We start from the raw sequence: 27,138 nt of genomic DNA on the forward strand, positions 1-27,138 counted from the left end.
TCAAGAAAGGCTATAATTTCGGCTGTGCCAAATAAGCGGCAGGAAGAAGTCTTTTTGTTTGTCCACACTACCTTGGCGGAATTGACATGTTCTCTCAGGGAAAGAAGGTATTAATTTGACCTAATTCGGCTCAAAGTAAACAAAGATACATTTAAAGGTCATAGGGGCAGATCCACCCTATAGCTGTACTCTTGAAGAGGCTGACGGACCTGTGAATAAACGTCGAAATGCTACTATAAGAAACATTTGTTCATGTTGTTTATGTTGATTTAAAAATATCTTTACAATTTTATTTCACAAATCATTGACTTATAACACATTTTCAAACATACTAATAAAGATCTTCGCATTTGGGAAATGAAACAGATTATATTTGGACTATTCTAAAATATTTAAATATGCTAGATTTTTTAAAATAAAAATGTTTGATCAATGGGCTTCGAATCCTTGACCGTTGGGAGTAAAATATTGTTTCTACCACTGCACCTTTAAAACCTAAAAGTTTTTGGTATTAACAACACCTTTTAAATGCTTAGCATTCGAGGTCGCCGTGGCGTAGTGTATATGGTGTCCGCCTAGCGATCAGGAGGTCCCGGGTTCGATCCCCACAGTGGGAGCGTTCTTTAGATCTCCCTCATAGACACCAAATAGACACCAAGGAAACGGACTTGAGAGCTTGTTATGCAATCGAGCTTAAATAAATAGGTTTAAAATTATTTTTGTTAGCATGTATTGACGTTTGTAATTTAATGCTTTATATATTTTAAATGCAAACATTGCATCTAAAAAGCTAAAGTAAAAAAAAGAATCACTGACCCTTGGAGTAATAGTCTATCGCTTAGACCACTCGGCCATCCGTGCTCTTACAACGAGTGATGCATTTTATACTTTATGTAAGCAATTCTTGTAGCGTCACAAAATGTAACGTCAACAACAGAACTCTCCAAATTATTCAATTGTTTTTCTTTGCAAAGCTATATAATTTTCAGGCTTTTAAATTGTTAAAAGATGCATATAATGGATGGATAATGTTCAGTTTTACATAACTAAAACAAAAATTTGTGAATCTGAAACACATTCATTATGCCATACTTCGAAGAAGAGGGGGTATATTGTTTTGCTCATGTCGGTCCATCCGTCCACCAGATGGTTTCCGGATGATAACTCAAGAACGCTTAGGCCTAGGATCATGAAACTTCATAGGTACATTGATCACGAATGGCAGATGACCCCTATTGATTTTCAGGTCACTAGGTCAAAGGTCAAGGTCACAGTGACTTGAAATAGTAAAATGGTTTCCAGTTGATAACTCAAGAATGCTTACGCCTAGGATCATGAAACTTCATAGGTACATTGATCATGACTGGCAGATGACCCCTATTGATTTTCCGGTCACTAGGTCAAGGTCACAGTGACTCGAAACAGTAAAATGGTTTCCAGATGATAACTCAAGAATGCTTACGCCTAGGATCATGAAACTTCATAGGTACATTTATCATGACTGACAGATGACCCCTATTGATTTTCAGGTCACTAGGTCAAAGGTTAAGGTCACAGTGACTTGAAACAGTAAAATGGTTTGCGGATGATAACTCAAGAATGCTTACGCCTAGGATCATGAAACTTCATAGGTACATTGATAATGACTGGCAGATGACCCCTATTGATTTGCAGGTCACTAGGTCAAGATGACAGTGACTCGAAATAGTAAAATGGTTTCCGGATGATAACTCAAGAATGCTTAGGCCTAGGATCATGAAACTTCATAGGTACATTGATCATGACTGGCAGATGACCTCTATTAATTTTCAGGTCACTAGGTCAAGGTCACAGTGACTCAAAACAGTAAAATGGTTTCCTGATGATAACTCAAGAATAATAAGGCCTAGGATCATGAAACTTCATAGGTACATTGATCATCACTGGCAGATGACCCCTATTGATTTTCAGGTCACTAGGTCAAAGGTCAAGGTCACAATGACAAAAACCGTTTTCACACAATGGCTGCCACTACAACTGACAGCCCATATGGAGAGCATGCATGTTTTACAAACAGCCCTTGTTTAATTTTGTCTATTTACCAAAATGTGAAAAGGTCCCTTTAAAGTTTCTGAGGATATCATAGACAGGACATGAACTTGTTTATCACATACTTAGTGAAATAAGAAGGGCAGTGCTGCATGATGTAGGACATTTAAAGTGGCAATATTTTGTCAAAATATAAAACAAAAAAAGACCTATGGCAGCTTTACATTTTCTTTAACACATTTTAAATGCTCAGTTGAATTATCCGAAGGGATATTAAAAAATTATAACTCTCTGATTATACTCCTATAATTGACGTTATTGTAACATATCAATTTATTAAATATATAAAGCACACATTTAACATAAGATTAAGATACAATATGTAAGTGTTTAACGTCATTTCATTTTTGGCGAATTTTTACATTTTTGGCGCCATTTTATATTACGCCATTTATGACGTCATCATGTACAACGTCATTTGACGTTTAAAAACATTTTTCTTTGTTATTAAAATTGTGCAGTCAAAAGACGTAAAAATGTAGTTAACATATAATCTCCAATGTTTTGATAAAGGCATTATGCCGAAACTTCAATTAAAGGAGTATAATCAGACATTTTAAATGGTTAAATAAATTCAAAACACCATACAAGATATAGGACACTACCTTGACAGGCCGTACCTCAATGCAGGACCAGCATTTTTTGTCATATGTCTACTCTTCCTCAGAAATCAATACACACCAGAACTTCATACTTGGATCCACAAAATGTTTATTTTAATCAAAGTATAACATGAAATAAACAAGGAATGTCCGCACATCAGTTGAACTAACCATTCAGCATCCAACAAAACTTTGTTCATACAACATAAACAAAAGCAATTAGATACAACTTCTGACCAAGTGTCCATGACCACGTTTTTGATCTGGCATGGCCCAAGCTCAAACCTGGCCTTCAGATCATCAAGACAAAACTTCTGACCAAGTTTTGTAAAGATCGGATGAAAACTACTTGAATTAGAGATCGGACACCATGCTGAATGTTAAAAAACGCACTAAGTGACCACGTGACCTAGTTTTTGGCCAGCATGACCCATATTGAAACTTAATCTAGACATCATTTAGATACAACTTCTGACCAAGTGTGGTGAAGATCGGATGAAAATTACTTGAATGAGAACAGACACCATGCTCAATGTTTAAAATGCACTAAGTGACCGTGGAACAATTTAGAGGTAAAAATACTTTCAGTAAGAAAGTAAAACATACATTTACAAATACCCAAACATAAATCTATTTATCAGTAAGGCAAATAAACTATTGAATATCAAAAGCAACATAATTTAAAATATCATTATTTTAATGTTAACGTTGTACATTTGTTTACAATATATCTGTTTATAGCGAGTTTTACAAAGCATGCATTAATTGTTCATGTACAACCATACAGGCAAGTAACAGTAAAAAGAGGATATAAACATGCTTAAACCTTTTAGCGCTGTAACCGAATTTTGAAGGCCTTTGCAAACAGTTTGGATTCAGATGAGACGCCACATAGACGACATTTTAGCAGACGACACATTTCCCAGCATGCAAAGGGTTAACAATCAATCAGCACTGCCATCAGTTTTATATTTGTTTTAATTCCTAAACAGGCATTGTGATGTGATTGGAAAAATTGCTTGCAGTTATGCATCTTTTACAGAATCGCGATTTTTGAATATATTTCTTTTTGAGGTACCGGTAAACATATGATTGAAAAAAGAGGGGACCTGCTTTTTTTGTCGTTACCCCATCATTTAATTGTTTCAAGATTTGTAAGAAAACATTTTGAAGCATTTTAGTGGCTATATATTCTTTAACTGATCAATCAAACACATTTGGTTTATCATCGCACAACATCAACATATAATGGTGTCACACCAGAACACAGCTTTAAGTACATATCAACATTTTTTGGTATAGTAAGATTTAATCCCGTTGCTTTTTTACAACTAAAAAATGTTTTTGAACATTCATACTTTTATTTTATTTAACTCTTCCACAAAATTTGTTATTATTAAGCTAAGCTTACCAAAAAAAATCCTGCACTGGTTTAATAAACAAGGGCTGTTTGTAAAACATGCATGCCCCACCCATATCTGCTGGCAGTTGTAGTGGCAGCCATTGTGTGAATACGTTTTATGTCACTGTGACCTTGACCTAGTGACCTGAAAATCCATAGGGGTCATCTGCCAGTCATGATCAATGTACCTATGAAGTTTCATGATCCTAGGCCTAATTATTCTTGAGTTATCATCAGGAAACCATTTTACTGTTTCGAGTCACTGTGACTTGACATTTGACCTAGTGACCCGAAAATCGACAGGGGTCATCTGCCAGTCATGATCAATGTACTTATGAAGTTTCATGGTCCGAGGCGTAAGCATTCTTGAGTTATCATTGGGAAACCATTTTACTATTTCGAGTCACTGTGGCCTTGACCTTTGACCTAGTGACCTGAAAATCAATAGGGATCATCTGCCAGTCATTATCAATGTACCTATGAAGTTTTATGATCCTAGGCCTAAGCGTTCTTGATTTATCATCCGGAAACCATTTTTACTGTTTCAAGTCAATTTGACCTTTTACCCAGTGACCTGAAAATCAATAGGGGTCATTTGCCAGTCATGATCAATGTACCTATGAAGTTTCATGATCCTAGGCGTAAGCATTCTTGAGTTATCATCCGGAAACCATTTTACTACATCCGGAAACCATTTTACTATTTTGAGTAACTGTGACCTTGACCTTTGACCTAGTGACCTGAAAATCAATAGGGGTCATCTGCCAGTCATGATCAATGTACCTGTGAAGTTTTATGATCCTTGGCATAAGCATTCTTGAGTTATCATCCGGAAACCATTTTACTATTTCAAGTCATTGTGACCTTGACCTTTGACCTAGTGACATAAAAATCAATAGGGGTCATCTGCCAGTCATGATTAATGTACCTATGCAGTTTCATGATCCTAGGCCTAAGCGTTCTTGAGCTATCATCTGGAAACCATTTTGTTGACAGACCGACCGACGGACCGACGTGCAAAACAATATACCCCCTCTTCTTCGAAGGGGGGCATAAATATGGTTTACAATGATACTGTTTTGAACACAAGTAAAACATGAACATTTTAATTATAAGTTCATGTTATAACATAAAATTTTCCAAATTACAGTCAGCAAAACAAGATATAGTTTTGTATAAGCTCTGTGAGATATAATAGGAAGAGTGCCCTATTTTCAACTTTTCTTCTACATGTATAGGGTAAATTAACATAAAACAGACCAGTTGATTAGCAATGAAACGGTGTAGTGAAGTTGAGATCATACAAAGTACTATAATTATGCACAAACAACATGCATATCTTTTGGAAAAACAGTTTTCAAGCACAGTATGATAAAGAAACATGGTTGTTAGGGTTAACATTGTGAAAATGCAACACCTGATAATTTAGAAAGGGTTCTACACTTCCTAGTAAGTATATGTTTGGAATGTATGTAGAGTACTGATAAACTCATAGATACCCAGATATGGTAGGCAAAATACAAAATGAATTTTGTGAAAGAAAATTGTACAGATCTGTGTCCCTTTTTTGGCCCCATTTTCAGTAAATTTTGGTAACAAGTGCACATTAACCTTTATTAAAACCCTTTCAGTGCTGGAACCGAATTTTAAAGGCCTTTGCAAACAGTTTGGATCCAGATGAGATGCCACAGAACGTGGCGTCTCATCAGGATCCAAACTGTTTGCTTTTCTGATATTATTCTTTGAAAAAAAATCTAAGAAAATGCTAATTTTAGAAATTCAGCAGACGACATTTTAGCAGACAACAAATTTCCCAGCATGCAAAGATTTAAATGACAATAAGCTATAATAACCATGCCATGGTAATTTGTGTTAACTTGAAATTACAATATTAACCAGAAATTATAGCTAGATGCTTGAAACCGTTCATGCAAATCAACATCAGTAAAGCTTATGATTAACTTGAAATTATAACTAAGTGCTTGAAACCGTTCATGCAAATCAACATAATAAGTAAACAACAAATTAAACTTGTCTGTGCCATAAAGTGGACATCTCATATAAGGACAAACACTTAATCAATGTCAGAGTTATTCTTCATAGAAATGCTAGTAACATAATGCCCATTAAAGTGTTATTTCTAACAAATAAATTCATGCAATTTTTATAAGAACAATTAAACAGGCTCATTCTAACTGTAACAAGAGGGCCTGAAAGGTCCAAAGTCGCTCACCTGAGATTCAAAGGAACTGACCTGTTCTGTGCAGCCCAAGATGTCATTAGAACAAAATGTTCTTACCAACCTTCATGACTAGTGAACACCCTGGCAGCCATGTTTTTCAACAGACCAGAACCATTTTCATACACATCCAAGATATAATTTAAACAAATATACTGACTAAGTTTCATGAAAATTCATAAGTCCATATAAGGAAAAATGCCCCACCAACTAATGGCCATGTTTTTCCACCAACCGGAACCATTTTCAAACTCATCCAAGATATCATTGGGACAATTCTTCTGACCAAGTTTCATGATGATCCGACAATAAATGTGGCCTCTAGAGTGTTAACAAGGTTTTACTAAAGCATGATATATAGCCATATTAGGAAAAAGGCCCCGCCCCCTGGTGGCCATGTTTTTTAAGCAACCAAAACCATTTTCGAACTCATCCAAGATATCATTAGGACAATTCTTCTGACCATGTTTCATGAAGATCGGAAAATAAATTAGGCCTCTATAGAGTGTTAAAAAGGTTTTACTATATCCATATAAGGAAAAATGCCCCGCCCCCTGGCGGCCATGTTTATTAACCAACCAGCATCATTTTTGAACTCATCCACGATATTATTACAATGAATCTTCTGACCAAGTTTCATGAAGATCAGACAATAAATGTGGCCTCTAGAGTGTTAACAAGATTGTACTATAATTATAGCTATATATAGCTATAAATAGCCATATAAGGAAAATGCCACGCCCCTTGGCAGCCATATTTTTCAAGCAAAACGTAACTATTTTCGAACTCATCCAAGATATCATTGAGACCAATCTTCTGACCAAGTTTCATTAAGATTGGACAATAAATGTGGCCTATAGAGTGTTAACAAGGTTTTACTATAGCCATATTTGGAAAACTGTCCCGCCCCCTGGCGGCAATGTTTTTTAACTGATCTGGACCATTTTCGAAGTTGTCCAAGATATCGATGAAACCAATTTTTTGACCAAGTTTCATGATGATTGGGCAAAAATTGTGACTTCTAGAGTGTTCACAAGGTTTCTCTATAGCCATATAAGGATCGAACACTGCCCCCTGGCGGCCATGTTTTTCAACGGACCGAAACCATTTTTGAACTCAACCAACATATCATTTAGACAAACATTTTGACAAAGTAACATGAAGATTGGGCATCAAATGTGACTTCTACAGTGTTCACAATGTTTTTCTTTTTTTTGACCTAGTGACCTACTTTTTGACCCAGCATGATCCAGTTTCGAACTGAACTCAGTCCAGGTATCAATGGGACAAATGTTCTGACCAAATTTCATGAAGATCAGACAATAAATGTGGCCTCTAGAGTGTTGACAGGGCAAAATGTTGACGACGGACGACGCACAACGGACAAAAGGCGTTCACAAAAGCTCACCATGAGCACGTTGTAAAAAGAACCTGATTGGCAACCAACATTGTGTACATTCATAGATCAATGCACAACTGTCGTAACTTCTTATATTTATCAAAACTACCATACTTTAGCGCTGTGAAAGCAAAATAACAAGCATGAAATAGAGACTCATTCAGAATAATTATGCATGAAACAATGGCAACTAACATCACACACAGATATTGTAATTTTAAACAAAATTTTATATATAAAAAATATCAGTTAACAGTAACAACCAGAGTCAGGAATGCTTTACAAGGGAATGCCAAAAAAACATATACAAATAATAAATACAAATAATGCTGATGTTTACAACAACAAACATGTTTACAATAAAACATTCTTGAAAACCACCCTATATTATAATTATTTCATAATAAATGCATTATTCATGGTTTAAATTTTAAGCTGATCACTGCAGTTTGATTGCTAAGAAAGCCAAATGCATATTAAGATGCTCTCAAGTTTATTTCCAATTAAGGTAGAACCAGGACCTCCTGATCGCTTGGCAGACATCACATTCACTTCTCCATTGTGAACTTTTTATAGTATAGTATTTTTCATAGTATATAATACAGTGCCCAAACACTGGACTCTCACGTACAATTTGAATTTGATGTATTAATAGTCCTAACCTTTAATGCTTTGCATTGACTGTTCCAAGGGGTTTACCATGGATTTAACCTGTTACCACTTAGATACGTATTTAACCCTTCATCACTTTACCCCTTTACCACTTAGATACGTATTTAACCCTTCATCACTTTACCCCTTTACCACTTAGATACGTATTTAACCCTTCATCACTTTACCCCTTTACCACTTAGATACGTATTTAACCCTTCATCACTTTACCCCTTTACTGCTTAGATACGTATTTAACCCTTTACCACTTAGATACGTATTTTAATGCATTTGTAGTCCCTCAGAAAGTTAAATTTAATTACACCTTTCTTACTAGATTCAAATTTTAAAGGCTTCATTTCCAACCCTTAGATACTGATGAGCAGCAAACAGCATTAAACCTGAACAGACTGCGAGTATGCGAGTAACTCGCAGGCTGTTCTGGTTTAATGCTGTTTGCACATAGCCATTTTCACTTTTCTTCTGAGTGGGAAAGGGTTAATCATTTCTATTTAGAGTTGTGATACATGTATTGTCCAGTATTGTATAGAAAGTTGGTCACTTGCTTTCAATAACAGACTAGTGGAGATTATGATCCACTACAATAATTCATCACCTGATTAAATTTCTTGATATTCAATATTCTTATATCAATATTATATCCATTATTGCATTGACTGTTTAGGACATACAAGTTTGCATACGTCTGCTTATATTTTATGCTTATATGTTTTAAATGCATGGTAAATACATTAAAAAGTTGTAATATCGCCCTTGAACGTCAATTTTCTTAGCAGAAATAGTTTTTCTATATTTAGTAACACAAGTGACCTTGAACAACTGACTGGCTAAAAATACAATTCCAAGCTAGGTTTGCTTTTTGTAAGCAAACCACTGAAAATGATTATAGCAAAATTTTCTCATTTCAAAAAAATTATTTGGTAAAAACAGTTTTTATAAAAACACAATTTCAATATTACACTATATTCCAAAAAAGTCATTGAGTGGACACTGTTTTTTGGTTTTGAGTTACAATAAGCATGACCTTAACATAAAAGGTCAAACATGCGACACCATGCTATGTCTCCATTTAAGTTACCTATACACAAAATTTGTATGAATCACTAAACTGAAATGATTGAGCAAAAACTATTTTAAGTAACAGCTTCCTTGAACTGACGAGCCCCAGATTCAATCGGTAGCTTGGTTCATATTCTAGGTTACTATATCTAAAGTGGCATCATTCTTGGTATATACAAACTGCAGTAATTTAATCAAAACCACTAATTAGAACCAGGTAACATAACTTTGGCAAAATGTGGAGATTTCAAGGGTCATAATTCAGGAGTGCATCCTGCAATTAGGCTTGAAAATGAACTTAGTCATGATATTATGCCCATAAACATCAAAACCAAATGTCATGATTATCTGATTTAGACTATTTGAGTTATTGAGCAGACATCATTCTCCTGGATGCACACAGACTACTTGTCTCATGGGAGCTCATAATACACACGTTTTTTTTTTTTGCAAGGTGGATTTAAAAGATCTAATTATTGTCTTTGCATTCAGTTAAAAGTACTTGCACAAAATAACTAGAAATAAAATAAGCTGAATTAAATGTAACAAACAATTCAACATAATAAAGTCTAGGTACAAATGTTTTATACAATTACAAATTTGCGTAAGCTTGTCAGAATTTTTTTTTTTAGAGGTCACAGTGACCTTGACCTTTGACCTAGAGACCCAAAATTGAGTGTGGCGTGTAGAACTCATCAAGGTGCAGCTACATGTGGCGTTTCAAAGTTGTAGGTAGAAGCACTTTGATTTTAGAGGCAATATTCAAAACCTTAACAAAATGTTAAGGTTTTAGCACAACGTGGACGGCAGACTTCAGACGACGAGCTGGCTATGACAATACCTCGGGTTATCTCCGAAAACAGCCGAACTAAAAATGAAATCCATAGTAAGTGGATATATTCAATAAATAAATAATAAGTGAAAATTATTTTTAAAGAAAAAAAAAAGACCCATTTTTTGCAAGACTCAGGTCAATGAATCTGCAAGCTCTGAGTAAAAAAAAATCAATAGAAGTTTAGATGAGTGGAGTTCATACAATTATGAAATAATTAACAAGACTATTGCCAAGCAATAAAAGTCCCCTACCTACGCAGGATCCACAATTTTCAGCAATATTTGTTATCCCCACGCTTTTAAAAAAGCGAGCGGAAAATGTGGTAATCTCCAACGTCTGTCCGTCCGTCTGTCCTGGCCATTATCTCCTCCTACACTATAAGCACTAGAACCTTTCAACTTACACACATGGTAGCTATGAGCATAAGTGCAACCCTGCACTATTTGGAATTTTGATATGACCCCTGGGTCAAAAGTTATGGAGGTTCGGAAGGGGCCGGGTCAAAGATATTCACTCATTTTTATGCCCCCCGGTATGGTGCATTGGCCATAACTTTTGCAATATTGAAGATAGAAACTTGATATTTGACATGCATGTGTATTTCATAGAGCTGCACATTTTGAGTGGTGAAAGATCAAGGTCATCCATCAAGGTCAAAGGTAAAAAAAAACAATCCAAGGGAAGTAATAAGCTTTAAAGGGAGGTAAGCAATGAATCTGCAAAATGTCTTTTTTTTAATAAATCAAAGCTGCACAGTAGGGAGCATTGTGTTTCTGACAAACACATCTCTTGTTCTTCGTTATTTTACATTAACTTCTTCATTTCTATACCAATTCACTTCCACATGGTTCAAACAGAAATCTCAAACCTAAATTCAAGAACTTTTCAAGGACTTTTCACAGCCAAATTTTCATTTTCAAGGCCGAGAACCGTACGTTAGTTTTCTTTAAAAAATGCATTTTCCATTTTCTTAGATTGGTCTTTCTTGTTCAAACTTTCATTAAAATACACTGAGTATGGTCCACTTATAGAACTAACAAGTAATGTTTTGAAATGTTCAGCTAGCCAAAAAACAGCTACATATGCTCAGATGTCTTGCGGTCTCAGCAAGAAAATTTCTTTGCTAATTGGTACTGTAATGGAACATAACTTGAAATAACTTGGTAAATTTTTTTTTTTGGAATTGAAGGATTGATGTGTGCAAACGGTATGCAATACCCACAATACTTCCGCTTTCAACATATAATTTTTTTGTAATGAATTTGTCTATGGATGTCTGCGAGATTGATACTGCTGCCGATGTTTGCGAAGGTCCTGGAATTTGAATATCTTCTATCTGCACAGTCTCTGTGGCTGTGCCTTCCTGGGTCGAAACAGATGGGCTGTTGTTGTATATGTCTGTTTTAGATTTAACAGTTTTAAAAATAGTACCGTCCTGTTTCACAAACAAGAGGGCCATGATGAATCGCTAACCTGACTAGCCAAATACAATCCCAACCCAGATTTCATAAAGATAAACATTCTGACCAAATTTGATAAAGATTAGATGAAAACTGTGACCTCTATTGTCTACACAAGGTTTTTCTATTATTTGACCTAGTGACCTAGTTTTTGACCCCAGGTGACCCAAATACAATCCCAACCCAGATTTCATGAAGATAAACATTCTGATCAAATTTTTTAAAGATTGGATGAAAACTGTGACCTCTATTGTCTACACAAGGTTTTTCTATTATTTGACCTAGTGATTGACCCAAATACAATCCTAATCCAGATTTCATCAAGATAAACATTCTTACCAAATTTCATAAAGATTGGATGAAAACTGTGACCTCTACTGTCTACACAAGGTTTTTCTATTATTTGACCTAGTTTTTGACCCCAGATGACCCAAATACAATTCCAACCCAGATTTCATCAAGATAAACATTCTGACCAAATTTCATATGGATTGGATGAAAACTGCGACCTCTATTGTCTACACAAGGTTTTTCTATTATTTGACCTATTATGTGACCTTGTTTTTGACCTAGTGATCTAGTTTTTGACCCCAAATGACCCAAATACAATCCCAACCCAGATTTCATCTAGATAAACATTCTGACCAAATTTCATAAAGATTGGATGAAAACTGTGACCTCTACTGTCTACACAAACAAATTGTTGACAGACGCACGCACACACATACGGATGCCGGACATCACACGGTCACATAAGCTCACCATGTCACTTCGTGGCAGGTGAGCTAAAAACACATCACAGGAACCCTGTTTTCTTCTCAATTTCATGTTTTCTTTGTGGGTTTTCCCTTTCTTGTGGCTTTTCAAAGCGCTTTCCCCCATCCCCCTGACATCAATGGGCTTCATACAGACCCGACAATGTGCTTTTCAAATGTCATTTGTTTTCTGTACCCTGGAATATTCAGTTAACCACCCTGGTTTGAAACGACACTTCCCCATTGCTGCGTTTTCACTCGCGAAAATTGATCACAATGGAGAACCTCTGACGTAGTGCACATAATCTGTGACGTATATACATAAAGTTTCGTACTCAATAATGTACGAAACTTATATTTCGTACTCAACTTTTGCGCGAAGGAATTTATGATAAATTTTCGTAATATTTCTCTTAAGAACAATTTAAGTTTATAATTAAAGCGATGTTAAAAGTTATTTTGAGCATAAATAAATATTATCAAGGCTTTTTTACATGAATTAAGCATTTTTAAATCTCTTTTTTAAGGCCAACCTTTGTTCAAGCCTAGCACTCGCTTTCAAGCTCTTTTCAAGCCCTGTGCGAACCCTGTTCCTTTTGATACAGAACATCTCTTATGACAATACCGTCAATCTTAACTATGCATGGCCCAATTACTAACCCTGGGGTGCCCCCTGGGTCAAACATGCGGCCTGGGGATACGTGGCAGCCTCTGCCGCGCCATTTCTAGTAGTTTATTTGTTGCCATAGCAACCAGAATTATTGACGTGGGAACAACATGAAATAACATTCATAATCTCCATATTGCCATCTATCCACATTTCAAGTTTCATTAAAAAATATGAAGAACTTTTAATGTTATTGCTGGATCCACCATTTTCAGCAATATTTATAGTCTACCTGTTGCCATAGCAACCAGAATTCTTGACGTAGGAACAAAATGAAATGACTTGCATAATGTCCATATTGACATCTATCCATGTTCCAAGTTTCATGAAAAAATATTACGAACTTTTAAAGTTATCGCAGGATCCAGAAAAGTGTGACAGACAGAGCGCAAACCATAAGTCCTCTCCGGTTTCACCGGTAGGGGACTAATAACCAAAAACAATATGTATGGGTTAAATGCATTTGTAATTAACTGGAAATGTAAAAAAGAGATGAAATGTAAATGAGAGGAAATCATAAAATTTTGCAAATCATATCCAAATAATAAATCAATACATTAATGAACATTTCAAAAGAAAACAAATAGAAGGGTAATGCCCAGTTTGAAACAATTGTACTAAATATAACAAGACTATTGTCAAGCAATATAAGTCCCCTACCGGCTCCATCATTGTCAGAAATTCCACCATTTTCAGATTATTTTTTTTATATATTTGTTGCCATAGCAACCAGAATATTTGACGCAGGCATAAAATGAAATAACGTGCATAATGTCCATATTGCCATCTATCCATGTTTGAAGTTTCATGAAAAAATATTTAGAACTTTAAAAGTTATCGCAGGATCCAGAAAACCACCATTTCAGCAGTATTTCTAGTCTATTTGTTGCCATAGCAACCAGAATTTTTGACGTAGGAACGAAATGAAATGACGTGCATAATGTCCATATTGACATCTATCCATGTTCCAAGTTTCATGAAAAAATATTACGAACTTTTAAAGTTATCGCAGGATCCTGAAAAGTGTGACAGACAGACTGACTGACAGACGGAGTGCAAACCATAAGTCCCCTCCGGTGAAACCGGTAGGGGACTAATAAACAGATTGAACACACTTAAACAACTTATAACTTAAACTAAAGTTCATAAGAAAATGTTGCAAATTTATAATCATTTAAAGCCGAAATGCAAATGGACTATAATAAATACAAGAGGTTAGCTCCAGTAAATTGATTAATAATGTCAAAAGGATATAAATAGAAGTGTAATGCCCGGTTTAAAGATATTAAATACACTCCTGAAACATTTATATTTAATAAACAGAGTGAACACACAGATTAAAAACTATCTTACGTAAGAAAATGTTGCAAATTTAATCTACAAATCGTCAATGCCTCAAGGAAAATGGACTAGAACAATTGCATTAGGTCGGTTAGAAATAGTGAAAACCAAAATTAAAACTAAAATTTCTGGGTATCAGTAACTTACTGAATTTTCAGAGATAATAACAGTGCAATATCAAGTATATTTAGTTTTGTAATCACTATTTACTTTTGTAATGAAATGTTGTGAAAAATAATGTTTGATTATTTAGGTTTACCATTGTTTTTAACAATATTTCATTTAGGCAGTGCTCTGTGAAAAAGGGGTTTAATGCATGTGCCAAAAGTGTCGTCCCAGATTAGCCTTTGCAGTCTGCAACACTTTCCGCCTAAACTGGATTTTTGCCAAAAAAAACAAACTTTCTGCAAACAGAATATATTATAAAAGCGGAAAGTGTCGTCCCTGATTAGCCTGTGTGGACTGCACAGGCTAATCTGGGACGACACTTTACGCGCATGCATTAAACCCCCTTTTCACGGAGCACGGCCCATTCATATTACGACAGTCAGCTGGTTTACTGGTTTACCAGTATTATGTGCACATTCATATGACAGTAACTGACAACTGCCCTGCTCCAATCAGAGGTAGTGGGAGAATGGCAGAAGAAAGTGAAATATAATGAGTAAGAGCGCAAAGTTGGTTTTTTGAAACCATTATTTATGTTCAAGGCCTCATCACCAATAATGCATTTAACTGAGCAAAAGTGTGGAAATATTTGATTGTCATCACAGTAGATTTACCTGTGCAAATCAGTAAACAAACAACCTTACACGATACATAAATTGTATCCCGATACACAATTCCTAAATCATGACAATACGGAAATAATTCACCATTTTTACCATAGACGCCCACACAATATTTTACATTAGAAATGTAAACCATACACTCATTATAAATATCATTGTACACAATACACAACACAACACTTCTTAGCACTGAGGTCAATAAATAAATCCACACCACGCCTGAGCGAAGTGACAATCCCAGAGAGGGTCTATAGTTCTGTAGTTCTGGCTGGATCTACAGGCAACTTGCTCATCGACTCGAAAAAATGAGGTGGCAGATTAACGACCTGACTGACTGGACGAGCACCATTCTTGCCCATCAAGATCTCCTGGAGCATCTTCAGTTTGAATTCTTCCTTGTTGTCGTACAGGTACTGATACGTTTGATCGTGTTTCCGACACAAGCAATTAACCTCTGTGTGATCGACAAACACTGCCTGTGAGACATAGCCCTCGTGGAGGATGTTTGTTTTGACATTGTTAGTGTGGCAACCGCATACACAGTCATGATTGTTCGAATTCACAAAATCATGCAAGTCAATTTCCGGGATATCATTGGCACTTACTTTAATGTAGGAATTCAACCACTTGCCACCATGGCTGCCATAACTATTATCTTTATGGTAACCGTTTGTCATTGCGGTACCGTTTGTCATGGAGTGTTTAATACTGACAGGCTTCGTAACTTCTCCCGTAAAGTGATAATCCGTCTGATCCAAAGTGCCGTTGTCAGAATAATTACGACATTCGAGCTCGCGAGCTTCTTTCATTGAGCTTAACTTCCTCCCACTTTCAAGATCAAGGTCATTCCCCGCACTTTGCGCTCGAAGGTCAAGTGCCTTTTGGGAAAAAGGAATCCGCTTACAGCTAGGAAGAGATATAGTGCTTCCTTTGCACTGAATGACATCATCATGGCTCTGAGACAGCTTTCGAATAAGCTGGCCTGATTTACAAGGAATGTCATCCACTATGTTCACACAACTATATGGGTTTACTTGAGTCCCCTTTGAGTCCCCAGTTTCATCGAGGCTATAACTAATCCCATTCTGACCTCTACCCCGAGTTTTTCCGGAACCTTCGCTCGACACGAATGTTTTCATTGGACCTTGAACGGCCACTATTATGCCAGAATCGCTTTCCGACTGGTTGCTATTGATAAAGTGGGAGGGGTGTTTGCGAGTGAGAAGTGTGTCGGAGGAATGCTCCGCACTGCCACGTCCACTGTCCTCGCTATTCCGAGCGTCCTCCTTCACAGAATATCCTGCACTCTAAAATACAAATAAGGCTCACTCTGTGAAATAAAGGCTTAATGCATGTGCATAAAGTGTCATCCCTGATTAGTGTGTTCAGTCCACACAGGCTATTCAGGGATGGCACTTTCCACTTTTATGGAATTTTTCATTTCAAGTAAGTCTCTTATTAGCGAAAATTTATGTTTTGCAGAGAGTGTCCTACAAAACTTTCCACACAGGTATATAGCTAATTGTCCAAGAGTAAGGCTCACATGTGGTCTAATCCTTTGCATGATGGGAAATTTGTCCTCTGCTAAAATGTCGTCTACTGAATTTCTATAATTAGCATTTTCTTTGATTTTTTTCCAAAGAATACTATCAGAAAAGCAAACAGTTTGGATACAGATGAGACGCCACGTTATGTGGCGTCTCATCTGGATCCAAACTGTTTGCAAAGGCCTTCAAATTCAGTTCCAGCACTGAAAGAGTTAAGTGAATATTAGTGCTGCAACAATACGCCAAAAACCGTATTGCAATATATTGTCAGTTCAAAATTCCGTATTGCAATATATCGCAATATATTGCTAACTTGTACCAAAAATATAACTTGCCAATTACTTGATAATCCCGTATATTCCAGCTTTAAAGCAAAATATGGTATATATTTACTATAAATGTGCTCAAGAATAACAAGAAACACAAACATTGGCAAATTTTCTTAAGTATCGAATACATTTTGGCATTCGTTACTATTTAAAGATGTGATGAAATAACGTCCAACCGGGGCATTTTTTTCCACTGAACACTCGTTATTCACCTGATGTGAAGTTCCCGTTTTTATACAACACAAAATACACCCATACTTTCTATGCCACGTTCTACATGTCTGTATAATTTTCACGCGCTTTTTATTGAGACAAAGGATAAAGCACTTTTTATTTGACGCTAGAATTTTAATTGTCGCATTAGCATTAAAATTTGGAAGCGTAATTCCGAAATTCGGAATACAAATTTAATAATGCTCAATTCAGAATCAAACAAAACATTTACAGCTGTGCACAATTAATTCAACGATTATCTGTTCAAAAGCATTGAACTAATGCTCCGATGTAACAACGCTACTCCGTATAAAACACTTATCAGAATGCTATTTTTATGGAAATTTTTTTTTTACACTGCTTTGTTTTGTTTACCTTGTTATCATTATTTCGAATGGCTTTTCTGGACGAAATGTGAATGAATTTTTGTAAAATGTTCGTACCGGTATGATGAAAATCGTATCGCAATACAATATGCGGATTGCGTATTGCGATATATACCGATAAACCGGTATATTGTTGCAGCACTAGTGAATATCTATTTAATTTGTCATTTTCTAACCTTATTCCAATCATTTTGGGGTATTGAAACAATCCTCTGCCAAAGTATACAAAACATGCTCAAATCAATATATAACTGCTTTTTAAAATTATTTGCCAAAAAAATCAAGGCTGAAAATAATATTAATGTTCTTTTAATTTGCTAACATTAATAAGAGGATGACTTTTTACTGTATTATATCAGAGTATCTCCACTTTAAAAGCATTCTAAGGATCTTCTCTAGAGACACCAAGAACTTTTCTACCCAGGCAAGGGACTTGAAAGTGTCTTAATTTGTCTTTGTCCCTTGCACTGAAATATGTGGCTTAGTATATGTGCATAACATGTTGTCCATGATTAGCAGATGTGCACAGGCTTATCAGGGGCAACACTCTGCTTTAATCCTTTGCATGCTGGGAAATTTGTCGTCTGTTAAAATGTTGTCTGCTGAATTTCTAAAATTAGCATTTTCTTCGATTTTTTTTCAAAGAATACTATCAGAATAGCAAACAGTTTGAATCCAGATGAGACGCCACGTTCTGTGGCGTCTCATCTGGATCAAAACTGTTTGCAAAGGCCTTCAAAATTCGGTTCCAGCACTGAAAGGGTTAAAATTAAATTCAGTCTATTACCTTTATAGCAGAGAATTTCCAGGAGTACTGAAGCAGAGGGGCGTGGACCCCAGTTGTGGACTCTGACTCGGACTGCGGGCTGGGAGGACAGTCCACGATCTTCTCATAGATCCCGTCGGAGTCGTCCGAGCATGGTGAGATCTCATGAGCAGATATCGGCTGTAACAAGATGGCATCAAGATAAATTCAATTTGCTGCAATGAGCAGAGACTCATAAAAAATGTGGTTGGGCCCCTAGACTATACTATCTCAAATACTTTTCTTGGCTGATGTTTTCATAATGTTTCATTCTAACCTCTAATTGGCCGTATTTTTGTAATTAATGAAGATAATCAACACATTTTGATCATCAATCTGTGTCACTTTGATCAAGATCAGCTGTGTACTCTAAGTTCTTTTAAAGCAAAAATAATAATATTTTTGTGAATCTTAATTTTAAGACATACGGGTTTTCTTCCCTATTAATGTCTCTAAATTTACCGACAGTAAATTTTTAGCGCTATTCTACAGACTTAGGCCCTGTTTTCCCTTATCTTGTGACACTTCAAGCATGGATTTTTAAAAATGGATTAAGGTTGTAAAACTTTGCAGACGCATGCCTGAGGGCAATGGACCATTACATTCGCGCAATTGGGTAAATAACCATGTATACCTGTAGAAAACATTTGATTAACCCAACAGCATCTGCAACAGTTTCGTCCTATTAAGGAAGCAGAATGTTTTATGTTTTTACTTTTTGGTTCGATCATTTCTGGCAAAAGTTAGCAAACCTGTGAAATTGTATTTCTTTCAAAGCAGAAAAAGAAGAGTAAATCACAATACAATTATTGGACATTGACTTATTGATTTTATTTCAATATTATTATAATTTTCGGACTTAATCAATTTTAATCTCTAAAGTTTTGGACACCTGTAATTTTTTATTTTTGTTTTGTATCTAAAAAAACTTTGAGCTATTATGGTAGTTCCAGAGGACACCTTTTGGGACAATGTATTTTAAGTATGGATGGACTGACAAGTGAAACTCTCAATGCCTGCCACTCTGTGGAATCATAAAAAGTTACTTAATATTTATTAAATCCAGAACATTGGACCTGGTTTTCACTTAATTAATATGTTAGCCATCAATGTGCTCAGAAAAGAAACTTTTCACAGATTATCAAAATTATAACTTTTTGTTACAGATTCAACAAATAAAAGAACACTGTACATCATGGAGGGAAAAAATTAGAAAGAATGATGTTAATTAAAACTGAAAATATAATTTTGTTTATGACTAATGATCTTAAACAAATTACAAAATTATAAAGCATTAAAAATGCTGAAGAATTGAATTAATTGCAATCTTTCTTTTGTTTTTGTTTATTTTTTGACAATACAATAATTGCTTGTAGAAGAAGATGCAGAGACATGCAGCGGTGCTCTTATACAAACATTGAACAACACATTATTTATATGTTCATACGTAATGATCAGTTAAATAATTCAGAACTTCTTTTCAATTCATTTCAATCTTTTTTTTCTATATATTTGAAATCAGGAACAAATAAATCATAAATGTTAATTTCTCATGTGCTAAATAATCAATTTAAATAATAGATTTGTCGTAAAATAATTGCTAACTCTGAGACCTGACTTACAATGGGTGGCAAGGGATGTAATGAAGTAGGTATCTCTATGTGCACTGGGTACTGGTAACGGTCCTTGAGTGATCTAAATAGTCGTCTGTAAAAAAAAAATGCGTGCCATTCATGCTGAAGCCATTCAATTAAAGAAATGTAAAATGCAACTAAAGAGTGTATAAAAAATGCTTGTCAAAAAACAGTGAATCAACCAGTATAAGGGTTCCATCTAGAAACAAGAAACCGTCGGAGACGGGTGATGCTCCCCAAAGTTTTTTTTGGTCACAATATTGCACTATATATTCAGATAAAAGGAAACGTCTTGAGGGGCATAACTTTGGACAAAATCATACGATGGATGGTTTAGCAACTTAAAAATTTCAAAGGGCCATAACTCTCTTAATAAATCATCTAACCAGAACCCACTAATAACATACGCATCTCCTCAAGGTAGTTAAGCTTCCCATAAAGCTTCATTGTATTCCAGTCAGTAGTTGGGGAGAAATAGCCTGGACAAGAATTGCACTATATGTACAGTTTATAGAAAATTTCAAAGGGCCATAACTCTGTGAAAAATCATCTGACCATAACCGGCTGATAATATGCACATCTCCTGTTAGTAGTGAATCTTCCCATAAAGTTTCATTGAATTCCCATAAGTTGCTGAGAAATAGCTCAGACAAGTGTTGCACTATATGTACAATGGAAAATTTTAAAGGGCCATAACTCTGTGAAAAATCATCCGACGAGAACAGGCTGATAATATGCACATCTTCTCTTGGTAGTGAAGCTTCCCATAAAGTTTCATTGAATTCCTGTAATAAGTTGCTGAGAAATAGCTCGGACAAGAATTGCACTATATGAACAATGGAAAATTTTAAAGGGCCATAACTCTGTCAAATATCATCCGACCAGAACCGGCTGATAAAATGCACATCTCCTCTTGGTGGTGAAGCTTCCCATAAAGTTTAATTGAATTCCGGTCATTAGTTGCTGAGAAATAGCCCGGACAAAAATTGTGCACGGACGGACAGACGAAGCGGCGACTATATGCTCCCCCCCCAAATTTTTTGGGGGAGCATAAAAAAGAATAACTATTGTATCTTAACAAAACAAAATTGCAAATTGCATTCAAGGTAAAAGAAGTTGTAAGAAGACTTCTCATACATAATTCAACACTCTACTCCTATTAAAACAAATACTTAGGGCATAGTATTTAATCAGCATGCCATCAAGTGACCATTTGGCCCCTGGACTTACCTACAGCAGGTGACCATTTGACCCCTGGACTAACCTACAGCAAGTGACCATTTGACGTGTTGACTTACCTACAGCAGGTGACCATTTGACCTCTAGACTTACCTACAGCAAGTGACCATATGACCTCTTGACTTACCTACAGCAGGTGCCCATATGACCTCTTGACTTACCTACAACAAGTGACCATTTAACCTCTTGACTTACCTACAACAAGTGACCATATGACCTCTTGACTTACCTACAGCAAGTGACCATTTGACCTCTTGACTTACCTACAGCAAGTGACCATTTGACCTCTTGACTTACCTACAGCAGGTGACCATTTGACCTCTTGACTTACCTACAGCAGGTGACCATTTGACCTCTTGACTTACCTACAGCAAGTGAACATTTGACCTCTAGACTTACCTACAGCAAGTGACCATTTGACCTCTTGACTTACCTACAGCAAGTGACCATTTGACCTCTTGACTTACCTACAGCAGGTGACCATTTGATCTCTTGACTTACCTACAGCAGGTGACCATTTAACCTCTTGACTTACCTACAGCAAGTGACCATTTGACCTCTAGACTTACCTACAGCAAGTGACCACAACAAAAATGACGAGAGTGATCACCACTAGTCCTCCAACAACCAGGCCTGCAATCTCCCCAGGCTTCAGACCTTAACACAATAAAACCAAGAACCAATCAGTCATGGAATAGTTTCAGTGGTGCACTGGTGAATGTATTTTTGATAACAGGTACTTAACTCTTATATAGACACACTCAAGTGCATTACATGGCAAGAAAATGACTCCCAGAACAGGGATGGAAATAGAATCTCCCTATCTCAGGGTAGATATTATGTCAATTTGAAACTAAAACAAGGGACAAAATTGTCACAAAACCAGGTTTTCAATGTGAAAAAAAGTCTGATAAAGGGAGACAATTCAAAATGTGCATTGTTATCCCCCTTGTATAAGATTCAATCTTTTTTTACTCATGGCGACCTTGATTTTAAATTGAAACAAGAGCTTGTCACAGTAGTGCCAAATCCCTGCCGAAATGTGTTTGCTTGTATGACAACATTTATTTCAGAGAGTAGAATATTATTTGTAAAACATGGCACCTGAAAAGCTAAAATATTTACTATGAAACTAAATTAAAATATAATTTAAAATTATAAATAAATAAAATATGTAAAAAAAGGGAGATAATTCAAAAACTACGGCCAAAAGAGTTATGGTTCATTGCACTTCTCCTACTTGCAATCTGTTTATATTTCAGGTTTCAAGTAAATATCTTCAGTAGACTTAGAGTTTTGCTCCAGACAAAAATTTACTTTGAAATTAAATAAAGGGAGATAATTCAAAAACTAAAGTAGATAGAGTTATGGTTCTTAGTCACTGCACTTCTTCTACTTGCCATCTGTTTTTCATTACAAGTTTCAAGTGAATCCCTTCAGTAGATTTAGAGTTACGCTCAGGACAAAAATTTACTTAGAAATTATATAAAAGGGGAGATAATTCAAAAACTAAGGTAGATAGAGTTATGGTTCTTGGTCAATGCAGTTCTCCTAGTTGCCATCTGTTCATATTCTAAGTTTCAAGTAAATCCATTGAATAGATTTGGAGTTATGCTCTGGACAAAATTTCAGACGGACGCACAGACGCACAGATGGGACCAATTACTATATCCCCTCCGAATTTTTTTTCAGTGGGGATGAAAAAAAGTGTTATCAAGGGAGACCAACTCAAAATGTGCATTGTTACTGATCAATCTATTTTTAGTCGTGGTGACCTTGACCTTGGAGATATTGACGTAATTCTTTTGTGCGACACACCGTCAAATGATGGTGAACAAATGTGCCAAATGATTTTAAAATCTCACAATGAATGACATAGTTATGGCCCGGACAAGCTCATTTATGGCCATTTTTGACCTTTGAACTAAAAGTGTGACCTTAAACTTGGAGATATCGACGTAATTCTTTCATGCGACACACCGTCTAATGATGGTGAACAAATGTGCCAAATGATTTTAATATCTCACAATGAACGACAAAGTTATTGCCCAGACAAGCTTGCTCCGCCCGCCTGCCGAAATTCACCAATCTAATAACCAGGTTTTTCCTTTGGAAAACCTGGTTAAAAAAGCAATTTTCTGAGTTTGATTCCTATTCAGTTGAGCTTTGGCATAGGATTCTAAAAAAAGGCACTTAACACCATTTTATGGTTATCTTACAATAACAGATTGGCAGACAATATAAGTACAACATATCATGAAAATATATATGGGACGGAGTATAACATAGCTTAATTTACTGTCACCTATAAATCCTTCACATTCCTTTGAGGCACTTTGCACTAGTGCGTGCAACATGTAACAATGACAAACACAGGTTGAACATCTTTTACTAAGCAAGTTTTAGGAAGCCATACTTCGGTCTATGATTATGCTGTAAATTGCCTCGCTGTTGGGCCCAGATCCTGCTGCAGAGTAGGCACTGATCCAGACACGATATCGGTCTCCCACGGTCAGACCTTGCACTGAGATCGAGCTCTGTCCGCCCTTGATTGAATAGGTCGACAAAGCCCCTGGGAATACAGTTACTATTGAGAGTGATTGAATAGGTCAACAAATACACTGGAAATACAGTTACTATTGACAGTGATTGAATAGGTCGACAAATCCCCTGGGAATACAGTTACTATTGACAGTGATTGAATAGGTGGAAAAATCCCCTGGGAATACAGTTACTATTGACAGTGATTGAATAGGTGGAAAAATCCCCTGGGAATACAGTTACTATTGACAGTGATTGAATAGGTCGACAAATCCCCTGGGAATACAGTTACTATTGACAGTGATTGAATAGGTGGACAAAGCCCCTGGGAATACAGTTACTATTGACAGTGATTGAATAGGTGGACAAAGCCCCTGGGAATACAGTTACTATTGACAGTGATTGAATAGGTCGACAAATCCCCTGGGAATACAGTTACTATTGACAGTGATTGAATAGGTGGACAAAGCCCCTGGGAATACAGATACTATTGACAGTGATTGAATAGGTGGACAAAGCCCCTGGGAATACAGTTACTATTGACAGTGATTGAATAGGTCGACAAATCCCCTAGGAATACAGTTACTATTGACAGTGATTGAATAGGTGGACAAAGCCCCTGGGAATACAGTTACTATTGACAGTGATTGAGTCGCTCTCTCTGGGTAAATGAAAAAACTGGGCTTAACCCTTTGCATGCTGGGAAATTTGTCGTCTGCTAAAATGTGGTCTGCTGAATTTCTCAAATTAGCATTTTCTTCGATTTTTTTTCAAATAATACTATCAGAATAGCAAACAGTTTGGATCCAGATGAGACGCCACGTTCTGTGGCGTCTCATCTGGATCCAAACTGTTTGCAAAAGCCTTCAAAATTCGGTTCCCGCACTGAAAGAGGTAAATGAAGTTTACTGCAGGTGCCTTAGGAGTTGTCCCAGATTAGCCTGTGCAGTCACCACAAAAATGGATTTTGGCTAAAAAGGGACTTCATTTCAACAAAAATACGATACAAGCGTAAAGTTTGGGTGTTGATAATCTGGGACAACACTTTACACACATCCATTGGGCCCTGTTTTCCCAGAGAAAGGCTGGGTCTATTTTGTTCAAAGGAACCAATAACTTGGAATATAATTGATAATTTGAGTCGCGTTCTGAGAAAACTGGGCTTAATGAATGTGCGTAAAGTGTCATCCCAGATTAGCCTGTACAGTCCGCACAGGCTAATCAGGGACAACACTTTCTTCCTAAACTTGATTAGGTAAGGAGGGCTTACTTGAAACTTAAAATACCATATAAGTGGAAAGTGTCGTCCCTGATTAGCCTGTGCAGACTGCACAGGTTAATCTGGGACGACACTTTACGCACATGCATTAAACCCACTTTTCTCAGAACGCGACACATTTAAATTCAGGATCTGACTAATCTGCAGACAATATCTAACAAAGAGTCCAAAAAAGAATATAACTAGATATAAACTGAAATAAATAAATTAAGATTTAAGATACCTATAGGATTGCAATGTTAAAAAAAAGAGTGACCAAAACAACAAATTGCCTACAAACTAAGCTTACCAGTACAGTTGTCTCCATGCAATGAAGGACAGACATTGACAGTATAAGAGACAATGTAGGCATCGCTGACATCGCAGGACAGGGTGTCCCAGTCCACACTCAGGCCTCCGTTTGGCTGGTAAGCCGACCGACGTACATTGCCTGGCGATATCAGTGGCACTGGAAGACAGAACATATTATGTTTATGCATGGAATGTACGGGTAAACATTTTTAACTTTAAAAATACTGAAATCCAGTCATGTTAATACAAAACATTCTGATATTGATTTTCTATATCACCTGAGATTGGAATCCTTTTTCTGTCATAAAATTTTAAAGTTTGTGTTCACAACAAAATTGATTTAAAACAAGAGATGTGTTTGTCAGAAACACAATGCCCCTTACTGCGCTGCTTTGAAGCCATATATTTGACCTTTGACCTTGAAGGATGACCTTGACCTTTCACCACTCAAAATGTGCCATGAGATACACATGCATGCCAAATATCAAGTTGCTATCTTCAATATTGCAAAAGTTATGGGCAATCTTAAAGTTTTTCGGACAGACAGAAAGACTGACTGACAGACGGAAGGACTGACGGACAGTTCAACTGCTATATGCCACCCTACAGGGGGCATAAAAACAACTTATTTGAGCAAACTTACAACCAATTAAAAAAATATTTATTTGAAATCAGCAGCAAAATCTGTTATGCAGGGAGGGAAGTCACCTGCGTGTTGCCTGTAAATGCAGGTGTTCCATTTAAATCCACTGCTAATTGCCTCCCCTGAAGATGTTACGGCATTCAAGGCCACCCCAAACATGTGGGAGCGAAACTGAGGCAGCTCTAGCGTGAACTGATCCTCGCTGATTGGAACTGTCTGCCATCGGATTGGTTCCTAAAATAAAGAGACAATCTGATTGTTTCCTGACCAGAGGAGAAAAATCTGATTGGTTACTGACAAAAGGAGACATATCTACATGTGCATCACATAGCTGTAATGGAGTATGCTATTTTTATCAATGTAATTTATTTGAACATTAAAAAAAAAAATCGGCATTCACAATTAATTCTATGAATGGAATACTTTAAATGGGACAGTCCTTACAAGTATAAATTTTAATTGAATATAAACTTTTACATTATAATTATTTGCATTATTACAATAATTGATATAGAGAATACATGTTCAATATAGAGATGGCTTTAGTTCATCAGGTGTGGTATATAGACAATGAAAAAAGGCCTGATTATTCTGGGCCAAACTAGAAGACTTTTTTTTCCGACACTTATGTATAAGCAGGGATTAAAATTAATTGTTGGAACTTGGTAGCCAACAGTGTTTGTAGCTTGAAATTTTCTATGAGCTAAGACTAAAATCTGCTTGACATCCATAAAAATCTATGAAAATCAATTACCAAATATAACTTATGAGCATTTTTATTCACTTTATTGTATCCAGAAAAGGGAAGTGTTTTTATGAATATTCAAATGATAATGTGTCTCAATTATATGATGTTGGTATAAACAAACAAGAGATGTGTTTGTCAGAAACACAATGCCCCCTATTGCCCCGCTCTGAAAT

At 36.2% G+C, this 27,138-nt stretch overlaps 1 protein-coding gene across 7 annotated transcripts in view; it reads right to left on the reverse strand.

Annotated features, from left to right (window-relative positions):
• Window positions 1-2,782: 2,782 nt before the first annotated feature.
• LOC127874092 (interleukin-6 receptor subunit beta-like) overlaps window positions 2,783-27,138 on the reverse strand; it is a 188,948-nt gene continuing 164,592 nt past the window's right edge. For all 7 annotated transcript variants that reach the window (XM_052418211.1, XM_052418217.1, XM_052418216.1 and 4 more), the window contains 7 exons: window positions 26,283-26,451; window positions 25,573-25,731; window positions 23,880-24,035; window positions 22,033-22,120; window positions 20,213-20,297; window positions 18,573-18,731; window positions 2,783-16,617 (listed from right to left, as the gene is read on the reverse strand). In XM_052418211.1, coding sequence (XP_052274171.1) covers window positions 15,559-16,617; window positions 18,573-18,731; window positions 20,213-20,297; window positions 22,033-22,120; window positions 23,880-24,035; window positions 25,573-25,731; window positions 26,283-26,451 — 1,875 coding nt within the window. In that variant the 3' untranslated portion in view covers window positions 2,783-15,558. The remainder of the gene's footprint in view (window positions 16,618-18,572; window positions 18,732-20,212; window positions 20,298-22,032; window positions 22,121-23,879; window positions 24,036-25,572; window positions 25,732-26,282; window positions 26,452-27,138) is intronic.

This window comes from Dreissena polymorpha, chromosome 3 (assembly GCF_020536995.1).
Source record: "Dreissena polymorpha isolate Duluth1 chromosome 3, UMN_Dpol_1.0, whole genome shotgun sequence".
Taxonomy (NCBI): Eukaryota; Metazoa; Mollusca; class Bivalvia; order Myida; family Dreissenidae; genus Dreissena; species Dreissena polymorpha.